The sequence below is a fragment of the Pteronotus mesoamericanus genome, unplaced genomic scaffold (genome assembly GCF_021234165.1).
Source record: "Pteronotus mesoamericanus isolate MK-2021 breed Mesoamerican mustached bat unplaced genomic scaffold, CSHL_Meso_final scaffold_36, whole genome shotgun sequence".
NCBI lineage: Eukaryota > Metazoa > Chordata > Mammalia > Chiroptera > Mormoopidae > Pteronotus > Pteronotus mesoamericanus.
In genome coordinates, this window is record NW_026555313.1 from 16183296 (window position 1) to 16206930 (window position 23635).

The 23635-nt window shown below is 39.0% G+C and overlaps 1 protein-coding gene across 4 annotated transcripts in view; it reads right to left on the bottom strand.

Annotated features, from left to right (window-relative positions):
• PPP2R1B (protein phosphatase 2 scaffold subunit Abeta) overlaps window positions 1-23277 on the bottom strand; it is a 38670-nt gene extending 15393 nt beyond the window's left edge. For 3 of the 4 annotated variants that reach the window (XM_054592492.1, XM_054592493.1, XM_054592490.1), the window contains exons 1-13: window positions 23139-23277; window positions 22259-22349; window positions 21763-21863; window positions 18688-18920; window positions 18223-18370; window positions 15092-15247; window positions 14771-14885; window positions 14282-14352; window positions 13808-13942; window positions 12850-13023; window positions 9589-9649; window positions 2132-2286; window positions 1400-1542 (exon numbers count right to left, since the gene is read on the bottom strand). In XM_054592492.1, coding sequence (XP_054448467.1) covers window positions 1400-1542; window positions 2132-2286; window positions 9589-9649; window positions 12850-13023; window positions 13808-13942; window positions 14282-14352; window positions 14771-14885; window positions 15092-15247; window positions 18223-18370; window positions 18688-18920; window positions 21763-21863; window positions 22259-22349; window positions 23139-23252 — 1697 coding nt within the window. In that variant the 5' untranslated portion in view covers window positions 23253-23277. The remainder of the gene's footprint in view (window positions 1-1399; window positions 1543-2131; window positions 2287-9588; window positions 9650-12849; window positions 13024-13807; window positions 13943-14281; window positions 14353-14770; window positions 14886-15091; window positions 15248-18222; window positions 18371-18687; window positions 18921-21762; window positions 21864-22258; window positions 22350-23138) is intronic. The other variant, XM_054592491.1, reaches the window with a different exon arrangement.
• Window positions 23278-23635: the final 358 nt, after the last annotated feature.

The following is a 23635-nucleotide window of genomic DNA, read 5'->3' on the forward strand; positions in this document are numbered from 1 at the left end:
TCAGCATAGGAACAGAAACATGTATCAATGAAACAGAATAGAGTCCAGAAATAAACCCATATCTCTATGGTAAATTAGTATTTGACAAACGGGCCATGAGCATATAATGGGGTAAAAATAGTCTCTCCAATAAATGGTGTTAGGAGAACTGAACTGGTACATGCAACAAAAAAATGAAACTAGACCAGCAACTTACACAATACAACAGAATAAACTCAAAACGGATGAAATACTTAAATATAAGTCATGATACCATTAAAGTCCTAGCAGAAAACATATGCAATAAAATTTCAGATATCCCATGCAGCAATATTTTTGCTGATACATCCCCTAGGGCAAGGAAAATTTTAAAAAATGGGACTATATCAAATTAAAAAGCTTCAAATTAAATGTCTAAAGAAAATATCAGCAAAATGAAAAGGGAACAGACTGTATGAGAGAACATGTTTGACAATGATACATTGAACAAGGATTTAATCTCCAAAATACATAAACAACTCATATGACTCAACACCTGGAAGACAGACAATCCAATTAAAAAATAGATAAAGGACCTGAACAGACACTCCTCCAAGGAAGACACACAGATGGCCCATAGACATATGAAAAGATGCTCAGCATCACTAGCCATCAGAGAAATGCAAATTAAAACCACAGTGAGATATCACCTCACACCAGTCAGACTGGCCATCATTAACAAATCAACAAACAAGTGCTCGTGAGGTTGTGGAGAAAAGGGAACCCCAATACACTGCTGGTGGGAATGCAGACTGGTGCGGCCACTGTGGAAAACAGTTTGGAATTTTCTCAAAAAACTACAAATGGAGCTATCTTTTGACCCAGCAATTCCGCCGCTGGGATTATACCCTAAGAATCCTCAGTCACCAATTCAAAAGAACTTATGCTCCCCTGTGTTCATGGCAGCATAATTTACAACAGCCAAGTCCTGGAAACAGCCTAACTGTCCATCAGTATATGAGTGGATCAAAAAACTGTAGTATATTTACACAATGGAATTCTACGCAGCAGAAAAAAAGGAACTCCTACCTTTTGCAACAGCATGGATGGAACTAGAGAATATTTTTAAGTGAAATAAACCAGGAGGTGAAAGACAAATACCATATGATCTTACTGATAAGAGGAATCTAATGAACAAAATAAACAAACAAATAAAACAGAATCGAGCAATGGAAAGAATAACAGCAGCCAGAGGGCAGGGGGTAGAGGGATAATGGTGAAAAAAGAAGAGACTAGTCACGGAACATGTATGAATAACCCATGGACATGGACAATGGTGTAGGGACTGACTATGAGAGCAGGGAGTGGGCTGGGCAGAGGGGAAAAACTGAGACAACTGTAATAGAGTAACAAAAATTAAAAAAAAAAATTAAAATCTTACTCAGTATCTAGAATTGGTCCAATTTTTTGTAGGGATTTGGCCACATTGAAACGGACGTTCGCCACTTGGTCTCCTGCCATTTTCAATACAATGGGCAGCATCTGCTTAGTGGTTATTTCCTGACCGCAGGCTTCTGAAAGTGCCTAGAAAAAGAAGTAAGAGGACACATTTAAAATACTTTTATTTTTAAATATCCAAAAATGTTTCTAGTTTGAGCACTAAATGAGGGATACAAAGCAACATCAAAAAACAAAAAAAAACAACACCCAAATCAGAATTAGACCAGAATTCACAACTGACTTCGCTACTATAGATCTTAACATGAACTGAAAAACTGACATATTCTCTCATCTCTTAACTATCCAAATTAATCAATATAAACATGTATTTCAGCCCTGACTTGTGTGGCACAGTGGGTTCGGTGTCATCCCACAGACTAAAAGGTTGCAAGTTCAATTCCTGGTCAGAGCACCAGCCTGGGTCGTGGACTAGAGCCCTGACTAGGGGCGTTCGAGAGGCAACCAATCAATGTTTCTCTTGCATATGGATCTTTGTCTCCCTCTCTTTCTCCCTCCCTTCCCCTTCTCTAAAAATAAATAAATAAAGTCTTTAAAAAAGTACAAATATATACATTCAAGTAGAAGACAATATATACATTTAGAATTCAGAAACAGAGCCCTGAATAACTGCTTTAACGCCTGAGCTTAGCAATAAGAGCCATGAAATACTTACATTAATGCAGAATAAAGTGGTCATTCTATGCAAATAGTTAGGATCATTTGCCATTACTAACACTTTGGGAACGATGGTATTTTGGGCCCACTCTGTACCAAACTTCTGAACTAGTTTCATGAGGTTGTTGGTGGCAGCTTCACGAATGGCGTACACTGCAGAAGAGGGGAAGACCATACTGCCATGCTGCTTACATGAAAAGCATAACCTAGTTTACTTACATCATCATCAAAGATGAACCAAACACAAAATTCTGCAAACACCCTCCAAATTTAGCAATACTGCACTGGCAAATGTGCTCAGCTACAACTTATAACAACACTGATTTGGTCTTACTGTTGTTTCAAAATGTGTAATATGTCCAAGGAAAAAGGAGCTCATTATTGGCACCATGTATTAATTAACAAATATGACTCCCTACTATGTGCTATGTGTTACAGGAAGCATACATAAGATACTTCCCCTCAAGATCACACACTGACTCACTCTAAGAAGTCACATGTTAAAAGACTGATTATAATAAAGTATGAAATTGTGCAGTAAAGATCATGAGGGCTGTACGAATTTAGAAAAGAGAGAACAGGAAGGTCTAAAAAGGCTTTGGGAAAGAGAGGCCTTATACTGGGCCTTGAAGATTAGAGAGGATTTGTGCATGAGAGATAACAGGACGGTAATTCCTGGAAAAGGTAAAAAATTTTACCCAGGGTACAAAGGACAGAACTGGGAAAATGTGAGCCTGGACAGTTACGGTAGACCCAGAACACAGAGCATCTTGAAAGCTACACTGAGATATTGGGGGGGGCGGGGGGAGATGGGTTTTTAAAGCAAAGTTGTCACCTGCAGACCAATGTGGTGTTTTGACAAGATCATTCCCACAGTGGCAAGAACAAGTGAGGGGAGACAGACAGTGAGGAGGCAGTTTAGGGGCCACAGTGGTCATCTACACAACAGCAAATAAAAACTTGAGACCATCTTGCCCGTTTTCCCTTAAAAATGTTTATGTTGAGACATGTCAAATGTCTTCTATGAATAAATGTATCCGCTTAAATATTTAATACCCAACAAGATCGTTTATCAAAGACATCATAAATCTAGGTAATATAGGCCAAAGCTACTATCTTCACAACAATTGGCTGTCATATACAGCACTGAACACAGGCTTGCTGCTTACTTCACTTCACAGGTCCAGTACAATTCAAAATTGGGGCTTGGATAACAAATCTAGGGTGCTGTGCACTGATTCCTCCTTCTTTTCTCTCCAGGTAAGCCCAACCTCCTTAGGTGACAGGATAAGCAAGAATAGCTAAGCCACAGCCCTAGTCCTAGAAAATTTACATAGAGTTTCCAGACAGGAAAGAGCCAAACCTTCCCAGTCCATAGAGCTGTTTAGGCAATGTCATTAATAAAAATAGACAAAACAGCATAGCCAAGAATCTACATATAACCAACACAAACCTGACCGAAGTCTGTACGAGGATCAACCTATCAGTAACATCTAGAAGCGTTCCCTCAAGACTAAGTTCTAGTCAACTGTTTTATCCACAATACAAATTCCCTCCCTTCACACGCATAGTCTTTGCCTTTGGCATAACCGCCCTCCACACCACCTCCCTAAAGGTGGAGTGAACCACAGCAAAGCTGTCTTCTCCAATTCTGTTTCTTAATTTGCTCCATATTTCTTTTATCCTAATGCCCTTACCATAAGAAGGGATCTCACCACCAGGGAAACCAGTCAGCACACACATGCTTATGAAGACTATTTCTTTTTTCCTATCATTTAAAGTTACCTTCTCATGGTCTAATTGTTTTTTCTTTTTAAATGAAACTTAAGTATGGCAAATCATAGCAAAAAAATTCCTTGTTAGAAATAAGTGTTTATGTTATTTCTGATATATATTTAACATCAGTGAAAATGACATGCCCCACAAGATTCTATATCTTAACTGCACTCAACTCTGCTTGGACAGATGCCTACAACGTTCTTAGCTCCTCTCAATCTTGTTGCCAAAAAAAGAACATCATCCCACAGTTCTGCCTGTCTTCTCTCTATTCTTCCCTCCCTCCCTCCCGCTCTCTCCCCTCCAACCCCCTCAAGGTCTGCCTGACTTGTAAGGTTCCTCTAAATGTCTAACATACTCTATATATGCTAATATTGATATTATTTTCTTCCACCTATACAAAGTAAATTCCCCTTAATTCCTCCCCATATAATTTATTCAAAATAAATTTATTAAATTTATGATTTGTTTAAAAGTAAATTCTCCTTCTAAATTCTCCCTCATCAGTATTGTCCACTCAACCACAGGAACAGATGTGAGTGACATTTTCTTCCTTATATCTCTCTAAATTTTTCACAATATTCTTTTAGTAGTTTAACAATGAGGAAGAAAGTTCCAAAGAATTCACTGATCAGTGATCAATTAATACATAGTAGTTATTCAAAATGTAAAAACAAGGGAAGAATCAAGATGGCGGAGGGGTAAATGGAAGTCACACTGGAATTACAACTAAATTGTGGAGAAATCATCTGGAACAAACAACTAAACAATATTAAGAGAGGAGCCTTGTAACCTCAGAGACAGAAGAGTCCGCTTTAGAGCAATCTAACTGGTAAGGAGTGAGGTAGAGACTCAAGAAGGCGGGTGGGGCACCCATGGGTGGCAGCACCAGAGGGATTTTGAAATGGCAAGTTGGATCCCCCTGAGAAGAGCGGAGTCGAAACCAAAAGCGAGGATCTCTAGCCCACAGCACCAGAGCCCAAAAGGTACACAGAAAACAGCCAGCTGTGAAAAGCGGCAGGAGTGCTCTCTGCCAGAGACAGGTGGCTGGAGATGCAAAGAACTGTTTAAAGGACCAATGCGTAAATTTTTATTTGCAGCCACTTACCCTGGTCTCTGGCAAAGGCGGGGCAGAGTGGGCTAGAGATGCCTGAGGAGAGACTGGGGAAGGAGGCTTTGGTGAGAGAACTGAGGGAGTAGCTGATGGGATCTCAGTGCTGACTCATCCCCCTTGCGGCAGCAGCCATCTTGCTCAGGTGGAGACCATGCCCCTGAGCGGCCCCAGCTTCAAAGGACCCAATAGCCCCACCCCCAGATGGGATTCCACACCACCCTGTGCTGTCTAAGCTGCCTGCGGAATGCAGAGTGGCAGCCACAGACAGTAGATCCCTGGCTAAAGGGGGTGCAGGGAGGTCTGGAGACACTTGAGGAGAGACTGGGGAGAGAGGCTTTGAGGAGAGAATGGAGAGAGTAGCCAGAGGGATCCCAGTGCGGACTCCTCCCCCATACAGCAGCAGCATGAGAGGACCCAATAACCCCGCCCCCAGGAGGGACTCCACCCCGCCCTGAGCTGTCTAAGGCAGCCTGCTGAGTGCAGCATGAATAGATTAACAGCTGAAGGAGACAGACGCAAACAGTAGATTCCTGGAAGCCTCAAACAGACTGCCTAAGGTCAGACAGGGTCAACATTTGAGATCATCAAAGACAAATCCAGAAAGTAAAAACAGCGGTCTCCAACCATAGAAGTTCACACAACAAAGTCAGGAGATCAAGACAGATCAACTTAAGAGTAAGAAGCAAAAGAAAAGAGTTTCACAAATAATGGGAAGACTAAGAAATATGCTCCACTCGAACAGAAAGGAGCAATCCCCAGAAAGAGAACTAAATGAAATGGAGGCAAGCCAACTATCAGATATTCAGTTCCAAACAATGGTTCTACGGAAGCTCAATGAGCTCAGTGAGCTCAGAGAAAATTACCAAAAACTACAGGGACACTATGAGGAACTTACTGCAAACTATATCAGCATGAAAAAGGATATAAAAACTATCAATAAGAGACAAGAGGAAATGAATACAATTTCTGAACTGAAGAACTCAGTAGAAGGAATCAAAGGCAGGATAGATGAAGCTGAGGACCGAATCAGCGAGCTGGAGGATAAGATAGAAAAAAGCTCCCAGAGAGAGCAAGAAAATTAAAAAAGACTCCAAAAGAATGAAGAGGTGTTGAGGAAAATGCAGGATGACCTGAAACATAATAATATCCATATAATAGGGATACCAGAAGGAGAAGAGGATGAAGAAGGGATAGAGAACCTGCTTGAAAAAGTAATGATGGAAAACTTCCCTAATTGGAGGAGAGAAAGTCACGCAAGTCCAGGAAGTACAGAGGGTCCCACTCAAGAGGAACCCAATGAGGCCCACTCTAAGACACATCATCATAACAATGGCAAATATCAAAGACAAACAGAGAATCCTAAAGCAACGGAGAAAGTAGTAACATATAAGGGAGCCCCAATACAGCTAGCAGCTGACTTCTCAACAGAAACCCCGCAAGCCAGAAGGGAATGGCAAGAAATATTCCAAGTCATGAAAAGCAAAGGCCTGCAACCAAGACTGCTCTACCCACCAAGGCTCTCAATTAAAATGGAAGGTGAAATGAGGACTTTCCCAGACAAAAGAAGGCTAAAAGACTACACCTCCACCAAACCAGCACTGCAAAATACGCTAAAGGGATTGCTTTAAGATGCAGAAAAAGTTTCTATGAATATCCAGTTCCTTTCAGAGTTGCCAATACTTGATATTACCAATATTTTTAATGCTCATTAATCTGACTGTGACAATGTTATTTTAATTGTTCCTTTACTATTTATTGAAACTAAACCTGTTTTAGTATATTTCTTGCCTATTTCTATTATTTTTTAAAAAAAAGCTTTAAATGACTTTTTGGTATTCTTTATCCATTTATTGATTAAAATTTTGTAGGACTTTTTTCCCTACAAAAAAAACCCAAAACTATTAACCATGTTTTAGATGTGTTGCAAATACTTTTGTGTTCTATTCTTTGTCCTTTAACTTTTTTTATATGTATATTACTATATAGTTAAATGTTTAATATTGTCAATATTTACTTTATAACTTCTGTGTTTGAATATTTTACTTCAGGTCATGAAAAATATTAGTTCTATTTTCTTCTAAACTTCCTTAGATTCTACATACTGATTTTTAATTCACCTGAATATTTCTTGTATAATGTGTGAAACAGGGCTCTATATTTATTTTATTTCGAGTAATAGTGGTCCATGCACCTTGTTGAATAAGCCTTATTTAACCCATTAATTTGAAATATCAACTTAATCATATATTATATTGTTAGATATGTTTGTCTCTAGAATGCTTATTATATTTCATTGATCTACTTGATTATTTCTGTGCTGGTGTCAAGCTGGTTTAATTGCTGAGACTTTATAATGGTTTTAAATTTTTTTAATATTTTTATAATTAACTTTGACATCTAAAAAAATATATAAAGTCAATCTGCATTTAAGAAAGAAAGAGAAAGAGAGAGAGACATGGAACTCCTACCTTGTGCGACAACATGGATGGAACTGGAGAATACTAAGTGAAATAAGCCAGTTGATAAAAGACAAATACCATATGATCTCACCTACAAGTGGACTCTGTTCAACAAAATAAACTAATGAACAAAATAAACCACAGGCATGGAAACATGGAGCAGACTGAAAGTGACCAGAGGGGATGGGGAAAGAGGACAATGGTGGAAAGAAGGGGAAGAGACTAGACAAAGAGCATGTATGCATGACCCATGGACATGGACAACAGAGTGGGAATTACCTGTGGAAGCGGGGGGTGGGGGCGGGATGGGTGGGGGGGGAGTTAAGGGGGAAAAATTGAAACTGTAATAGAATAAACATGATTTATATATTTTAAAAAAACTTAAATAAATGTAAAAACAAAAGAACAAAAATTCCATGTGATTAAGTAGAACAATTTCAGAGCTGACATTTCATTGGTTCAAACAATGCTTATAATGCCCACTTTAGTATACCGCTATTAAAACAAACAAGGGTCTCTCCTATTCCCAAATTAGAAGGAAAAAAAAAGAGAAAAAATGAAGGAATAAGTTACTTTGAGCAATCCTACATAGAAAGGGTGTTGGGAATTTAATTCCGTGTGGAATATTAGAACTTTGAAAGTTCCTCAGAATAAATCTAGAAACCCAGCTTTCAAAGAAAGTGCAGAATTGTCTATAATATTTAATTATTACTGTTATATACATCAGAAGTAACATAACGTTTCTTTCTAAAAAGACAGGAATTTCTTTGCTATGATTCGCCATACTGAAGTTTCATTTAAAAAGAAAAAAATTAGGTCATAAAAAGGTAACTTTAAAGGATAAGAAAAAAGAAATAACCTTCAAAATCTAGTTTGAAAACACTGAAATTACCTGTGTATTTATGCCTTTATTAAATTTGCACTTTTTTTCCAACTGCTCCTCTTCGCATTCTTAACCATATGACTTACCTCCCATATGATTCAAATATGCCCTTAACCAAGCAGACATAAATATTCCCATTTCTCCCACATACCCAGGCATAGTAGCCACAGAAGAACAGAGATACACTCAATACATAAAGTACAAGTAAGATGCTGTGGAACTCAAATAAATTGCCTACCATATCCACCAAAATATGGAAATGAAGCTCATAGGACATTGTGTTATAAGCTCCCTCGGCCTGGGTCTGAACAGGTCTCCGACCACACTGAAGATGACAGTCTGAATCTGGGGGCTGACAATGGCCCTTACTGGTACAGAGGGCACCCTTCCCACCTACCACTTCCTGGAAGGCAACAGGGGACACATGGATCTGAGACCTTGTCAAAAAGTCAACTGCTAACAAATGAATATATAAAATGGTTTTACATAGAATATCAACAGTCTTGTATATTTTGACAAGCAGCAGTACCAGTTTTCATTTGTCACAGTTTGTGGTATTTGAAGAAAAGTATTCTGTGAATTATATTATAAATGCAAAGAGAAGTTAAAGTATTGAGAAACATATTTTCTAAATGCTGTCCCATCTGGCCCTGCCCTGAGCGCACAGCTCACCCTCTCTTATTGTGGCAGCAGCAGCCAAGGGTACAGGCAGTAAGCTTGCCTTTCACCAAAACTTGAAATCTGGGCCCTGCCTTAGCTCACAGCTGGCATCTCCCACTCCTACTATGCCACTGTATATCTCCTTCTCTATGTCACTCAAGCCAAGTAGCCATTTCTTCCCCATAGGCCTTTCATCTGATTCCAATCCCTGTCCAACCCAGACAGCATCGTCAAGCAGAAGACCATGAGATAAGAAAGAAGTGAGTATATGTATAAAAGAGATAGTCTGAAAATAATGCAGTAGAATGAGTAAGAAACAGGGCAAAGAGATTATTTACGGAGAAAATAAAGTTTAAGGTAGAAAGAGATTGGTAGAAAATAGAAATGTCCAACTTGTGTTCCGAGGAAGCTAACTGAATTTTAATCCGTTTTTCTTCATTTCTACACTAGGAAGGCAAAAATATCTGATGAGGTTAGGATTCAATTCTAAAAAAGAAATAAAATAGGATATATGCAAAAACATGAGCATTCCATAATAACCTCTTTTTAACTTATTTACTTACCATGGTCCACAAGCCAAGCCATACATAAAGAATTCAGCTTTTCATCAAAGAATTCCACACCCTATGGATACAGATGATTGTGTTAATACACATCTCCAAAGTTTAGAAATCAAGATGGTCTATTTATAGGACACCAAAGTGATCTGAAATCTAATAAACACTTGCTTCCAAATAAGCAGAATTCACGAACCAGCCAGAAAAGGAAATACCACGGGATTTGATTTACAAACTGTAAATCTATTTCATTGGACAGAAATCATACACAAAGAAAGCGTAAGTGAGGTGGCCCTGGCTCTGCTAAGTGGGAGATAATCAGGTGGCCAGGAGCCAGATACAATACTGCAGATGAGTAGAAAGAATGCAGCTCAGACAGTGTGCCAAGCAGCATCTACATTATTTGTAAAACTGAATTACCCTGGAAAACACCTCTCATTAAGATTTTACCTTTTTATTTTAAAAAAAAATTTTAAGTTACAGCTTACATTATTATTTTGTATTAGTTTCAGGTGTGCAGCCTAGTGGTTAGATGATCATATACCTTACAGAGTGTTCTCTCCAATATTTCCAGTACCCACCTGACACCATAGCTAGTTACTACAATATCATTGACTGTATTTCCTTTGCTGTACTTTATGTCCCCCATGCCTATTTTGTAACTATCAATCTGTACTTCATTGTCAGTAATGTTAATAATTCTAAATTTTTTTCCTTTTGGTTAAGATCATACTGAATCATTAAGAATAAAGAAACTAGTATCAAGAAACAGAGATATTCCTAATTAAATATAGTAGTTCTAAGATGATGGGAGAAGCAGAGGGAGAATAAAGCAGGTATAACACTACAGGTGACGTGGCCTGGGCGTAGAGTCAAAGATGGAACCATCCTGGCTCTCCCAGTTTTTGTTCTTCCTGTCAACAGGTGGCCACTCCAGCACAGCGTGGGGACAGCTCCTGAAGCTGATTTACACAGACCTGTCACTGGGGGAATTCTGTACCTCGTGGGAGAACACTGCACACATGCTTTCCTAGTGCCTCCCTTTGGAGTCTTTGGATCCAAGAAGTTCCTGTATAGTGATTGTATTTTTAAATAAAGAGATGTAATACAAAGTTTCCATGCTCTGAAAACAGTGATTTAACATAAAATGGCTTTATAATAATAGATCATGAACAGGTTGTAGCATACACTTAGATCACCATGTCAGCTCTCAAAGATTTCTTTCATCAGTTTATGGCTTTTTCTTGAATCTTAACTTTATTTCCTGATTTTTGTGGTTTAACTTTACATTTATTCAGCATGGCCCATAAGCCAGGCCACCCATAAAGTCTTGAAAGAATTTTATAAATTAACTACCTGATACAAAAGTCTTTACATATGCCCTAGCTGGTGTGGCTCAATGGATTAGGCACCAGCCTGCAAACCAAAGGGTCACCAGTTTGATTCCCAGTTAGGGCACATGCCTGGGTTGTGGGGCAGGTCCCCAGTAGGGGGTCCTCGAAAGGCAACTACACTTTGATGTTTCTCTCTCTCTCTTTCTCCCTCCCTTCCCCTCTCTAAAAATAAATAAAATCTTTTTTAAAAAAATCTTTAGATAAAAAATAAAAATGAAATATATAATAATAACAAGATGTTGAGGTTGTATTAACAAGCTGTTCATGACTGGTGCATGCCATTCCTGACTAAAAGGTATGAGTCCGCCAAAGTTTCCATCTTCTTGCTTCCATACTCCTCCATAGAACTACCAACCTCTGCTGACCTCCCAGATACAAGAGGGACAGAGATTAAAAAAAAAATAGTACTAAAATTCACCCTCCCTTCTGGACAGTTGTTTCAGTCCTTAGCCAACCAGTAAGTCACTGCTGCCTTCCATTCTAGAGCAGTGATCCATGACAGTCACCAGTGAAGAACCGAAGATGACCCTCAGCACTTGGGAGTAACAGAGGAAAAAAAGGTGACGAGATGACTTCACCAGACCCTTTTTTTTTTAAATTATTATTTACTGACTTTTTTTTTTAGAGAGAGACAGATGAACAGGGAGGGGAAGAGGGGAGAGAGAGAGAGAAACATCGATTTGTTGCTCCACTTATTTATGCATTCATTGGTTGATTCTTGTATGTGACTTGAGCTGGGATTGAACCTGTAACCTTGGTGTATCAAGAAAACACTCTAACCGAGTTACCCGGCCATGGCTCACCTGACCCTTTTAGCTATATACTACTGATATTTCTGACATCCATTTTGAAGACTGGGGTGCCTCAAATTTTATAAAACATATGATGTCACAAACGTAAGACACATTTCATAAATTAAATATATCAAAATTAGCAATACAAAGTCAGGGTACCAAGAAAGTAAAAAATAAATCCCATATGCTATGATCTGAAAGGAATGGAAAGTGGAGGTGAAAGAGAGAAAACAAACTGCAGTAATGTCAGTTGTAAAATGACATGGTATTACGAGCTTCCTCAAAAAATACTCAGGTATTCATTTATCTAACAACCAACAAACGTTCAATGCCTGATTAATGCAAGACACTATAGCAGGCATTGCAAATAAAACAGTGAACACAGTCACTACCCTAGGAGAGATCACCTGTCAATTTCCCCAACCAGTTTTTAACAGACGGTCACAACATGCTGTGTAATACGTGCTACCAACAGGATAAGGGTATAGCAAACTTAGAACTGTCTAGGGCACATATGGAAGGAAAGGTCGTGGCAGTAAAACAGCACTGAAATTTTAATTAACGGTAACAGTTAAAGTAAAAATAATAATAAAACTCAAGGAGTAACAGGTAGTTTGATAATGGGGACTCTGGCCAAAATACTAGCATTAAAAACTTCAATACTCCTTTTCTAGCCTGGTTCTTCAACTCCCTTTAACCAGAATGCGGAAAAAAATTTAACCAGGGACATACTGCTCAGCATACAGGCAAACAGGGAAGATGCTCTGGGCAAAAATCACAGAGACATTAAATAACACAAAACCTATCTCCTATACCAGGAAGCACTATATTCTTCTATTACTTTGCTTTTAGATGGTGGTGAGGTGAAATAAGGCAAAATGTGTTTCTATAATTCCTTTTTGTTAAAAGTTAACCCACTAAAGAAAAGAAAAAACCTTCCTACAGGCAACTAGGACCTACCATACTTAGATGCATCTAAATGAACATAATCACACAAGTTATTGGGGCCTCTGATTTGCCACAGTAAATCTGCTCTACTATTTGATCTACCCTTCACTTCATGGGGCATACATACTCACCAGCTGGCCGGCCAGCAGTGGCATGTATTCAATGATGGCCAGCCGGACCCTCCACTTGGCATCTTCAGCCAGCTCCACTATGGCAGGAAGAAGAGACTGGGAGAGCTGACGGATTCCAATCACTTCATTTACACAATCCAAATTGGAGATGATATTCAAACGAACTTCAGGACACTGCAAGAATACATACCCCAAAGAACACATATAAAAATCAAGTTCTCTGACCAGTATTTCCCTATTGTCATGATGAGATAAAGACTGCTAACTAAAGTTTAAAATAAGAAAATATTGACTCAGGTAAAAAAAAAAGTATAGTCTTGGAAGAAATACTGAATACTGAGTACACAAATAATTCAAAGCATAAAAATGTAACTGTTCTTAATCAGAACTCTCAATAAAAAGTCTATTGGATGGTAAAGAGCACAGGCTTTGAAATCAAATTACATGCATTCAAATCCCGAGTCTGCCAAAAGACCCTGGGTGAGTTATTTTCCCTCTCTGCGCCTCAGCTTCTTCATCAGTAAAATGGAGATAAGAAGACCTACCTTATAAGATTGCTGTGAAGGGTTACATGTAATAATACATGCCAAAGCATTTGTGGTCATGCCTGGCATATAGTTTTACTCAGTAAGTGTTAGCTATCAGTATAATGTTGATATTCTATTTAAATTTAAATGAAAGAAACTTTTAAAACAAAGATACATTAAGTTTAAAGAGATGACACCAGTGCCTATCAGCAGCAATCAGGCAAAGAAAACGCACATTTTTAAGTTTATATCAATGGCTCCTTGTGCCCGTTTTCTGGGGAACATGCAACCCACACTCAAACACAGGGATGGTCACTGGTTTAAAATGAGCTACTTTTTCAATTCCACCATCCCTGTTTTGGGTTCTATTTTAGTGAAACCCCAAACCAAATCACAGACTATCAAGCAACAGAATTTACAGCCAGACTCACCTCATCCTTTAACTGAGCTAAAAAAAGAGGTAGAAGATGTTCAATGGTATTCTCTTTGCCCAAAATGGTAGACAATCCCATAATTACAGAAGCTAGAGCTGATTTGACATGTTGATTTGTATCAGATACTAATTCCTAAAATAAAATCAAAATTAAAAGACAACAGAAACTTTAATACCATTTCCCAAGGAATTTAAAAAGATAGCATTATTTCAATATTGACTGCTTGATGGTTTCCCCAGATCATCTATCAGATAACATAAACCTATGCACCAGAGAGCATTTTACAATTTATAACACACTAGTAAGTGATAAATAACAATGTCACACATTAACGCATCTATCCCATTCCTCCCTTGTCTGCTTTTAAACTTAAAGAGCTTTAGGGTAAAACAAACAAAAAAAAACCAAGGTGAAGTTTGCCTTCATATATATGGCAAAGTAAAACTAAAAGTAAACTAAAGTTAGGTTTACCTTTATATAAGGCAGAATTTGATTCATAATTATGGTCTCTCTACCCTCAATGGGCAAGTTCTCACAAAGTTCTAAAAGAGAAAAATAGAAAAAATGCTCACATACAGCCATTTACAAGTAGCTAAATGAAGAAATTTAACCAATTTTATCAACAGTTTCAAGTTGAATCATATCTTAGGCTTAAGCAAATAATCTCCGAGAAGGAAAAATGGCTCTTATTCTAAATGCACTTTTTCATCACTCTATATATCGTTGTGTGTCACACTAATCCAACCTGAGAAAACTTTTCTTTTTTTTACAGACACTAGGTAAAATGGCTGCTTGGTTTTAAATATGATGGGAGTAACTTTACATAATAATGTACCATTTCCATACAATGAAATCTCTACTTGTAAACGCAGTCTAGAACCAAAACACACAAAATTCACTGACACAAAAAAATGCACCAAAATAAACGACCCATACTGCAACATAAATTGGCTCCTTAACCTTTTACTTTGTGGGCAGCAGCTGCTCGGACTTCAGCTTCACAGTCTTTAAGTAGGTTCTGAAAGGCGGGGATGAGGTCATTTAAGGTGATTTTAGGACCCACAGCTTTCTGGAGCTACAAAAGAATTTGTACAGGTTTTAATGCACACTAACAAAATAATTAACATGAACAAAATAGTACAAACTTCAGGTATACATTTTTGCCACAAACACATCTGATTCATAAGAATTAATTCAGAAACTTTTGGTACAACAGCAAATTTGTGGGTTTTCTGGTTTTTTCCTTTAGTGCTTAAATAAACATCAGTGCAAGAATATTACCTCTGAAAATTTGTCAGCTACCATATAGCGAACTCGCCAAGATTTATCTTCTGCTGCTTGTCGAAGTGTAGGCATCACCAAAACTTCAAGGTCATCCTGAGACAGTAACTGGGCAATACTGACACAAGCTTCCACAGCTAGGAGGCGCACTGAATCCTAAAGAAAAAAAAACTCCTTTCCATCATATAGTATTTACCGACAGTCACAGGGTATATGGTGTGGGGTGTCATTAAAAAGAAACCATATTACACGTCTTAAAATAGCTGCTCCCTTTGCCTGGAATGGTATGTCAAAGCTATAAAAGTAGAAACTTATTCTATGAGTGAATAACTAATTACATTGGCTCATTCAGAGTGTTTGTTAAAAAAAATTAAATGAAAATGTAAAGTTAAAAAAAGGGAACATTTTAATGATGTCTTCAAAGCCTACTATAATAAGTTGAGTTAAAAATTACGCTTGTACAAGTTTATAACATCAGGACAGAGTAAGAGTAAGCGTTAAGGGAATCAGTGGAAAGCTCAGTTTTCAAAATACAGGTACCCTCACTTTTCAAAAGTTCATTTACACAGTTTTGCTTTTATGAAAGGCCTAGATGAATATGTGTTTTCACTACCTGAAAGAAACCTGAAAAGGATTTTTGCTTTTACAAAAAAAGGTGAAAAGTGAAAATAGCATTTGGCATTTGTTTTGCACAAGTCACTATCGAGGCAGCGTGCCTTGCGCATGCTACACTGCAAGCTCCTTCCCAGGAACTACACTCAGCATCTCAGCATCAAGATGTCACAGGTTTGAACTATTTCTATGAGCATCTGTATTTTATCTCAATTTATTTTGTTCATCTGTTAGCAAGATGTATCCCTAATATAATTGTTTCTTTGCTTTACACCATTTCAGCTCACGAAAGGTTTCACAAGAACACTCTACTTTCAGATAACAGGGGAAGTCTGCACTTGGTTTGAAGTGGCAGTAATGAGAATTTAGGCATAACATGATGACTTGGAAATATAAAAAAAAGCAGTATATACATATATGTATTTTAAAGCAGTTTATTTTTTTTAAAAAGTTGGATTTAAAGGTTGAGGACCAAGAACAAAACAACTTGGACGTAGCAAAGCCTGGAAGACCTCAGCAGGAAAAAATTAGAAAGATACTGGATTAATGACCTCAGCTTTCCAAATGTAAACTGCCAAATGTCAATGTGATACCTATACGTCCTTTGAGTAAGGAAATACACAACTAGACAAGTCAATGAGAAATTAGGAATTGACACTATAAATCTGGGAATCATAAATATATATGCAGAAATTGAAAATACATAAACATATTAGCACCCAGGAGCAGAACAAAATTTTATATATAACTACATATTTTATATATATAACATATGTGTTTATATATGCACACACATATACACAAAAGATAAGTGATTCAAACTTTCCAAAATGTTACAAATTTTTAAAATTATAGATCAACAATAACTTACTATATGCCCAAGATACTCCTCTATCCAAATAAACAGGCTAAAAAAAGGCAGAACTAGGTTCTTGGTGGTAGTTATAGACATTTTTGGATTCCAAAAATGATGCCAAATCAAGGGACTACTATCATCTATGGAAAAATACAAATACGTATTTGTTAAACTAATCAAATCTTCCAGAACTGATTTTCTCCCCTATACTTGCCCTAAATCTGTTGTCCAATATGGTAACCACTATCCATATCTGAAAAATGGCTAATAATAATGATATTTGAGGTATATTGGGTTAAATACATCGTTACAATTATTTTCACCTTTTACTCTTTAAACGGTGGTTATTAGGAAACTTAAAATGAATAGCTAGTTTATATTTCTTTTGGTCAGTGATGTTTTAAACTATAATATGAGTAATAAAAAATGCAGAGAAGGAGGTAGCTACCATAAAAGTGAAAATAAAGTGTTAGAGTCTTAAGGGGGTAGGGAGTGGGGAGTGAAGAGAGTGTTGTGTTGAGGGCTTTTGGCTGGGGTAGTGTCTGTCAAAGATCTGTTACCTTTCACAGATGACAGTTACAAGATGACATTACCTTATAATAATTCATTAAGCTGTACAGTTTGTGCTGTTTTCTATGTTATTTAATAATTTTAAAAAATTATTTCGGAAGTAAAATTCACCCTCTCTAGATTTAGAATCTACAAGGGAGACTCCTCAATATATGCCTGGTGCTACTGGTCCTATACATTTAAAATGATTCTAGGACAGACACTAGGCAAATTAAAAACCCAAAAAGACTCTAGCTGTAGTCCAGAACTCTGGGGTCTGATCCTCTGAAGCACCATATAGAGAGGCAGTAGAGCCTCACTGTGAAGGCCATGAACTCTGGAGCCAAACTGCCTAGATTCTAACCCAACCTTCACCGTTACTAACTAGGCAACCCTGAACAAGTTACTTCAATCTTCTGTGCCTCTGTTTCCTAAAATGTAAAATGAGGTTATCTACCTCATGCACTTGTTTTGAGAACTGAATTACTTTATACATGTAAACCACATCAAACAGGCTAAGAAATATTACATACTTTATGTAGGTACTTGCTATTATTGTTGTAATATTGTTATTTCTACACCAAGGAGATCTAGATCCTTGGGTTTAAAATTGCTATTGTGTGAGATCATCCTATACATTCACATAGAGGAGCAAAGGGTCAAACAGCTTTCCTAACACATACTATGCTTGTTTACCTTAAAGTAAAAAATTGCAGGAAAAATATGACAATCTAGCTTTCAATGAGCAAAGGTATGTTACCCTTTAATGCAGTTTTGTTCTTTTTTTTAATTTTTATTTTCCCATTACCATTTATCCCCTCTATACCCTCTTCTACCTATACCCACCCAACCTCTTTGATTTTCTTAATTATACACCCCATTTCTCTGACTTCCCTCTTGTATGACAAATGCCACTGTAAGAGAAAATCATGGTCTGGTTAAGAAATAAATATAAAGACACTGAAATGGGTCATACTATATTTTATCAAAGCCAGAATTAAGTATTAATTTTGTAAAAAGAATCCTAACATGAGAACCAAACTAGTCAAAGAAATTCTTAAAATGTTAAAGGAGGGAAACATACATGTGTACACTAAACACTGAGTTAGCTTACCTGTTCATCTGAAGCTAGATTAGTGAACAATGGAACAATTTCACTTTTTACACTGTCTAATTCTAAAACTTTTGCAAATTCACCCAATTTGGAAGCAGCAGCGCGTCGTACCATTGGTGTGTCATCTGAGCACAAGGAACGGAAGTGCCTGGAGCAAATAAAACAATGAAGGTACTTCTTGTCAAATACCATTGATTAAACACTCTCCCCCTGCCCCCAACAACAACATACACACAGAAAGGTATTTTAGAGGTTTGCTCTTACAAACACTGTGATTAGGCTTCTACTCATGGAAGAAACAAAGATAAAACAATGGTATATTCAACTGGACAATAAAAGGTGATGTCATTAATCTTATTATTCTGATATCAGCCACTCACTGGTAACAGGGTACTATGTAAATTGTCAGCTATGAGTTTCCAATAACCCCAAAAGAAACAAACAAACAAAAAAGCCGTATCTTACTGTCTAATTTCTGCTTTGACAGCATTTGAAGCCCTGGGATAGCAAACGCTGAACAAACCACATGCAGATGTGCGAGAAGTGAACCAATCCCCACTTGCTAGGCGTTTCACCAGAGGTACAAAATGAGCTTCCAGAGCAACAGGAGTGTGCTCCTGGGATATCTGCCTCAGTGACTCCACAGCCTTGTCTCGAACCACAGTCTCTTCCACAGTCGCCAGACTTTCCAAAGGAGGCTGAGTAGACCAAAAGGAAAACCAAAGAAGAAAACTTACTGAATCAGGTTAGCTACAGATTATCACCTTTTAAAGTGACTGAAGGGAGGTGGTACGTGTAACCAGAATGTTAGCTACATCACACCAAATGGTTACTTTCAGTTCACACAGTGATACCATATGGCATGTCCAACCTGAAGACACGACTTCTGTAGGACAGCCAAGATCTCATGTCCCAGATGGCAATGCCCAGATGGTGTCTACAAATGACACAGTGGAAGAGACTTGACACAATATTTAATATTTATTGTGAGCTGACTCACTAGGTTTAAAGGATACTTAGCCAAATTCAGGCAGGATCATGCATATTTCCTCAAGAGTAAGTACAAAAATATAACCAACACTGGGCACCACAATAACACAATGACATCTCATCAGGTTACTGAGTCCACTGTCTTTGGCATCTACCATTCCTGGAGATGTAAGCAACCTTTATCCAGTAGCTCTACACATCACCTTACCCAACTTATAAGAGCTGAGTACAAAATCACTTTTTTCAGAATACATCCAGAATCTTTCCATAAGCCAGACATACAGCAGGGGTTTCTAATAAAACAATTAGGTAAGGAGTACAGAGATGGTAGTAATCCTTGCTCACAGCTTTAGAAAAAGAAAAGACCAAAGGAGTTGTTCTGGTTTGAGATCCGTAAGTGACACCGCACAGGAAAAAGTGAAGTGGCTCGTTCTCTGAACCTTGTCCTTTCTGGGTTTGCATTTGGTCAGACTGATTCAGCATATGCCATGAGATAAATTTGGTCAGCTCTACAAAACCCATGTGTAGAACTAAACAAAAGAGTATAACAATTATAGTTGGTGAAAGGAATGAAGCACATCTACTTAATAATCCATTTCAAAAACTGTTTGATAACACAAAAGCAAAAAAGTAATCAGCTTTCATAAGGGGGATTCAAAAACCCTTTGAAAAGATACTGCTTTCTTACTTGCGAAAGTCCTTCATGATCTGCTCATGCCTTCTGACCTTCTCTATGCAGTATCATTGGATAATCTCTATCACAGCTACACAATAAGGCCCAATTCCTGAGAAATGCTATGAGCTGTCTCTTGATTTGATCTCTACCCATTTCTCTATGCCACCTTCCTGCTGCCTCCTGACCTCCACTCCTGCCTGTGCCAGCCCAACACTGTATACTCTCGCAACACAACCTGTATCCAAGCTCTTTCAATACAGGACTATTGTTATATTCTAGCATCCCCAATTGAGAAGAGACAGGAAGACAAGTACCTTGCTCTAGTGGAGTTTATATTCTAATGGAGGAAGATAACAACTAATCAAGAAAATAATGAGATGTTAATTAAGTACTCTGCAAAGAAATACAATAGGATGATGTGATAAGAGGTGACTAGGTTGGGTGGTCAGGGCCTCTTTGAATAGACACATTGAAACTGATATCTGAATGACAGGAAGCCAGTCACAGGAAGCTCAAAAGGACATTTTACTAGAGAAAATACCTAGGGCCACAGTCTTAAGGTAAGGCTTTGTAAGCTAAGGCAGGGATATGTCCTTCTAAGAGCAATGGCAGGGAGTGATCCATCTATGGGGTGAAGAGTTAACTCTAAGGGTGGGGTAGGAGGCAAGAGTGGAAGGCAATCAGTTAGGAAGTTACTGTCGTAATCTAGAGAAAGGATCACGTGGTCCGGAAAGACTAGAGGAAAGATAAGCTAGGTTGTAATGGGGATGGAAAAAAGTGGACTGATTTAGAAAATACATAGACTCTATAAGAGTTACTAATGGAGTAGATCTGGAAAATGAGAAAAAGAAGAGTTAAGAATGTCTTCTAGGTTTTGGCTTGTGCAACTGGGTAGGTGGTGATGCCACTTACTAAGATGGGACAAGGACATGAAAGGCCTATTTGGGGGAGAAAAGTGAGTTCTGTTTTAGGCATGTTAAATTTGAAATGTCTGCTTGATATCCAAGAAGAAAAATCATAGGCAGATATAGAAAGAGACAAACAGGTAGAGACATACTTATCTTTCCATATCTGTACCTGGAGTCCCATAAAAAGGTAGAGGGTAGAGACAGAAATCATAAGACTCAGCATCATATAGACAATATTTAAGCCTTTAAGAATGTATCCCTATCTTGTCCAACTGTTAAATTCCTAGTCATCCTTCAAAACCTAGTTCAGACAACATCTCCCAAGAAAAAGTTTTCCCTGATCACTCTGATTAATCCCCTTCTCCTCCCTATTACTTGGGTACCTTGCATGGGCTTCTATTTGTCCATCTAACACTGTACAGGAATTATTTGTTGACAGGACAGAGACCTCATTCCATTTACAGTGGTCTTCTTTAATATCAACATTGTAACTTCGGTGCCTGATACAGTATGCTCTTAATAACTGTCAACTAAATTGAACAGAACTCATCAAATTCACAAAATCAGAAGTAAAATTTATGTTTACAGCTAAAGACAGAAAGCTAATATCTGTATATAAACATTTCCAAAGTTATGACATTGCTAGATGAGCATTAAGATGTCCAATTTCAGTGGAGGAAAAAAAACCATAAATAAAAACAATCAAATCTTTCTTCTCCCGACCTCTAAACTAACAAGTCTACAGAGGCTAACAAGAAAAGAAAAAGTTCTTATATGTATAGTCAGAAAAAAATAAGAATGGGTTATTTGAATCCAAAGTGCCTACATTATTTGTTCTCTCCACAGCTAACACTGGGATTATCCATAAAAAGATCTGCATAAAAAATGCTGCAATGTGCTATCACCAAACAATGAACCGCTTATACTGCAGAATTTCTAAAAGGAGGGTAGGCAGAATATACTCACCAGCAAACAGTGGGCAAACTCAGGACCTCCCACCAGGCCCGTGAAATTTCCCAGCTGCTCAGCAAGAGCTAACAGTACCTCATCTTCATCATAAATTGTATCTGGAAATAACAAACCAGTACTCATCAACAAGGGTACCTAGCCCAGAGCCAGACACTCAAACAAAACTAAGAATAGACTCAATATGTAACTAGACGGTCCTGTCACTATTCTGACAGTGTTTTCTTCCTTCTCCATCAAGTCTTCCTGGATCTGTTCTACAGAAAGAATTAGAAACTCATAATCCCATATCAATTACTCTCCTATTAACTAAATAGTTAATGTCTGAATATGTCTAATCACATTACAATATGCTCCATCCTATTTCTTTTGCACAAAAGCATCAGGCTCAATTCAGTACTCGGTACTGTGGGTAACCAATTCTAAAACACCAAGTTTTGAAAGCAACTGGAAAACGGTAATGCCTATGCCTTTCTTTAAACAAAGATTCACATACCTGTAAGGAATGGCAGCAGTTCAGTTCGCGTCCTTTCTACTCCAAGTGCTAGAGCAATTGTTGATAACTTCTTAATGCTGTTGAGACGGAGCTTTAAAAAAGAAAGTGGAAAGAACAAACTAAAGAAACAGTTGTGATTTAGACTAAAGGCAAAAGCTTCAAACTCGTGACACAATGTCATACCGCTAAGAATAACGAAAACCTTCCATTTAGATTTTATTGAGGAAACTCGGAACAGTGTAACATGGATTCATTAGCCAAAAGATTTCTCAGGAGAAACACTCTGAAGGGCCCATTAAAGAAATGAATGAAAGAAATCTAATATCCAAGAAGTGAGGCAATTTTAAGAAGCGAACTTTGGCAGTAGCGAGCTGGTGAAACGGTTGACTACAACTCCTGCTTTTTCAAAGAGGAATTAAATTTGAGGGCTGATACACCGGCTCCTCTAGGTTAATTAGCCATCCCACCCTCGTTCCACCCAGCAAGCCCGGCCAGTGTCCCAGCCGAGAGGAAGGCATTCATTCCCCTTCACTTCCAAGGGCCCCCCGCGCCACCTTCCCGCTCGATCCTCAACAAGAACCACCAGCCCGGCGCCGGACGCGGCGAACCCTACCGCACCGCCCGGAAGGCGCGCCCAGGCGCGAAGCCCCCGCTCCCACAACCGCCCCGGAAGGAGGCCTCGGGAGGTCCGGAGGAGGGATGCTGGAGAGGTTCCCGGGAGGGTCTGGTCAAGCACGGGTCTTTCCCTTCCTCCCCCTCAAGTTTCAGCCCAAGCCGGTCTTTCAATCCCCGGGCCTGCCCCACCTCGACGCCGGCCTTCGCCCTTCCCTACCACGCGCCCGACCGAGCCCACCCCTTCTCCCCAGCCCGACTCCAGTACCTGCACGTCCTCATTGCGAAGTTCGTCTATTAAAACCGCAATCGGGTATAGCGAATCGTCTCCGTCTCCGCCCGCTGCCCCCAGGCCGGTCCCAGACCCCGCCGCGCCCGCCATGTTCTTCCTCCTCCTCCGGATCACCGCCGTCCGCCCCGCGCCCGCGCTCGCGCCCCGCCCCTCGCCCCGCCCCGCGCCCGCGCCCGAGCGCCGCCCCGCGCCCAGGCCAGCGCGACTGTTGCCGGAGCTCAGGCTCTGCCGAGGTTGAGCAGCCGAACCTTGGCCAGGTTGCTGGAGACCTGTCCCCGGTCCCCGTCGCGGGAGCTGTAGGTCTGAACTCCAGAAGAAAGTTGGGCTGGGAAAGAGAGTAAAGGCCCCGCGTCCTCTCCCCTGCCGACAGAAACAGGGGCAAGGATTGATCCGGCTCATGGTGGTCTGAAGAGGTCAGGGACCTACCTACTTCAGTGATCCGTGCTCTATGACCTCTTAGGACTCAGGCAGAC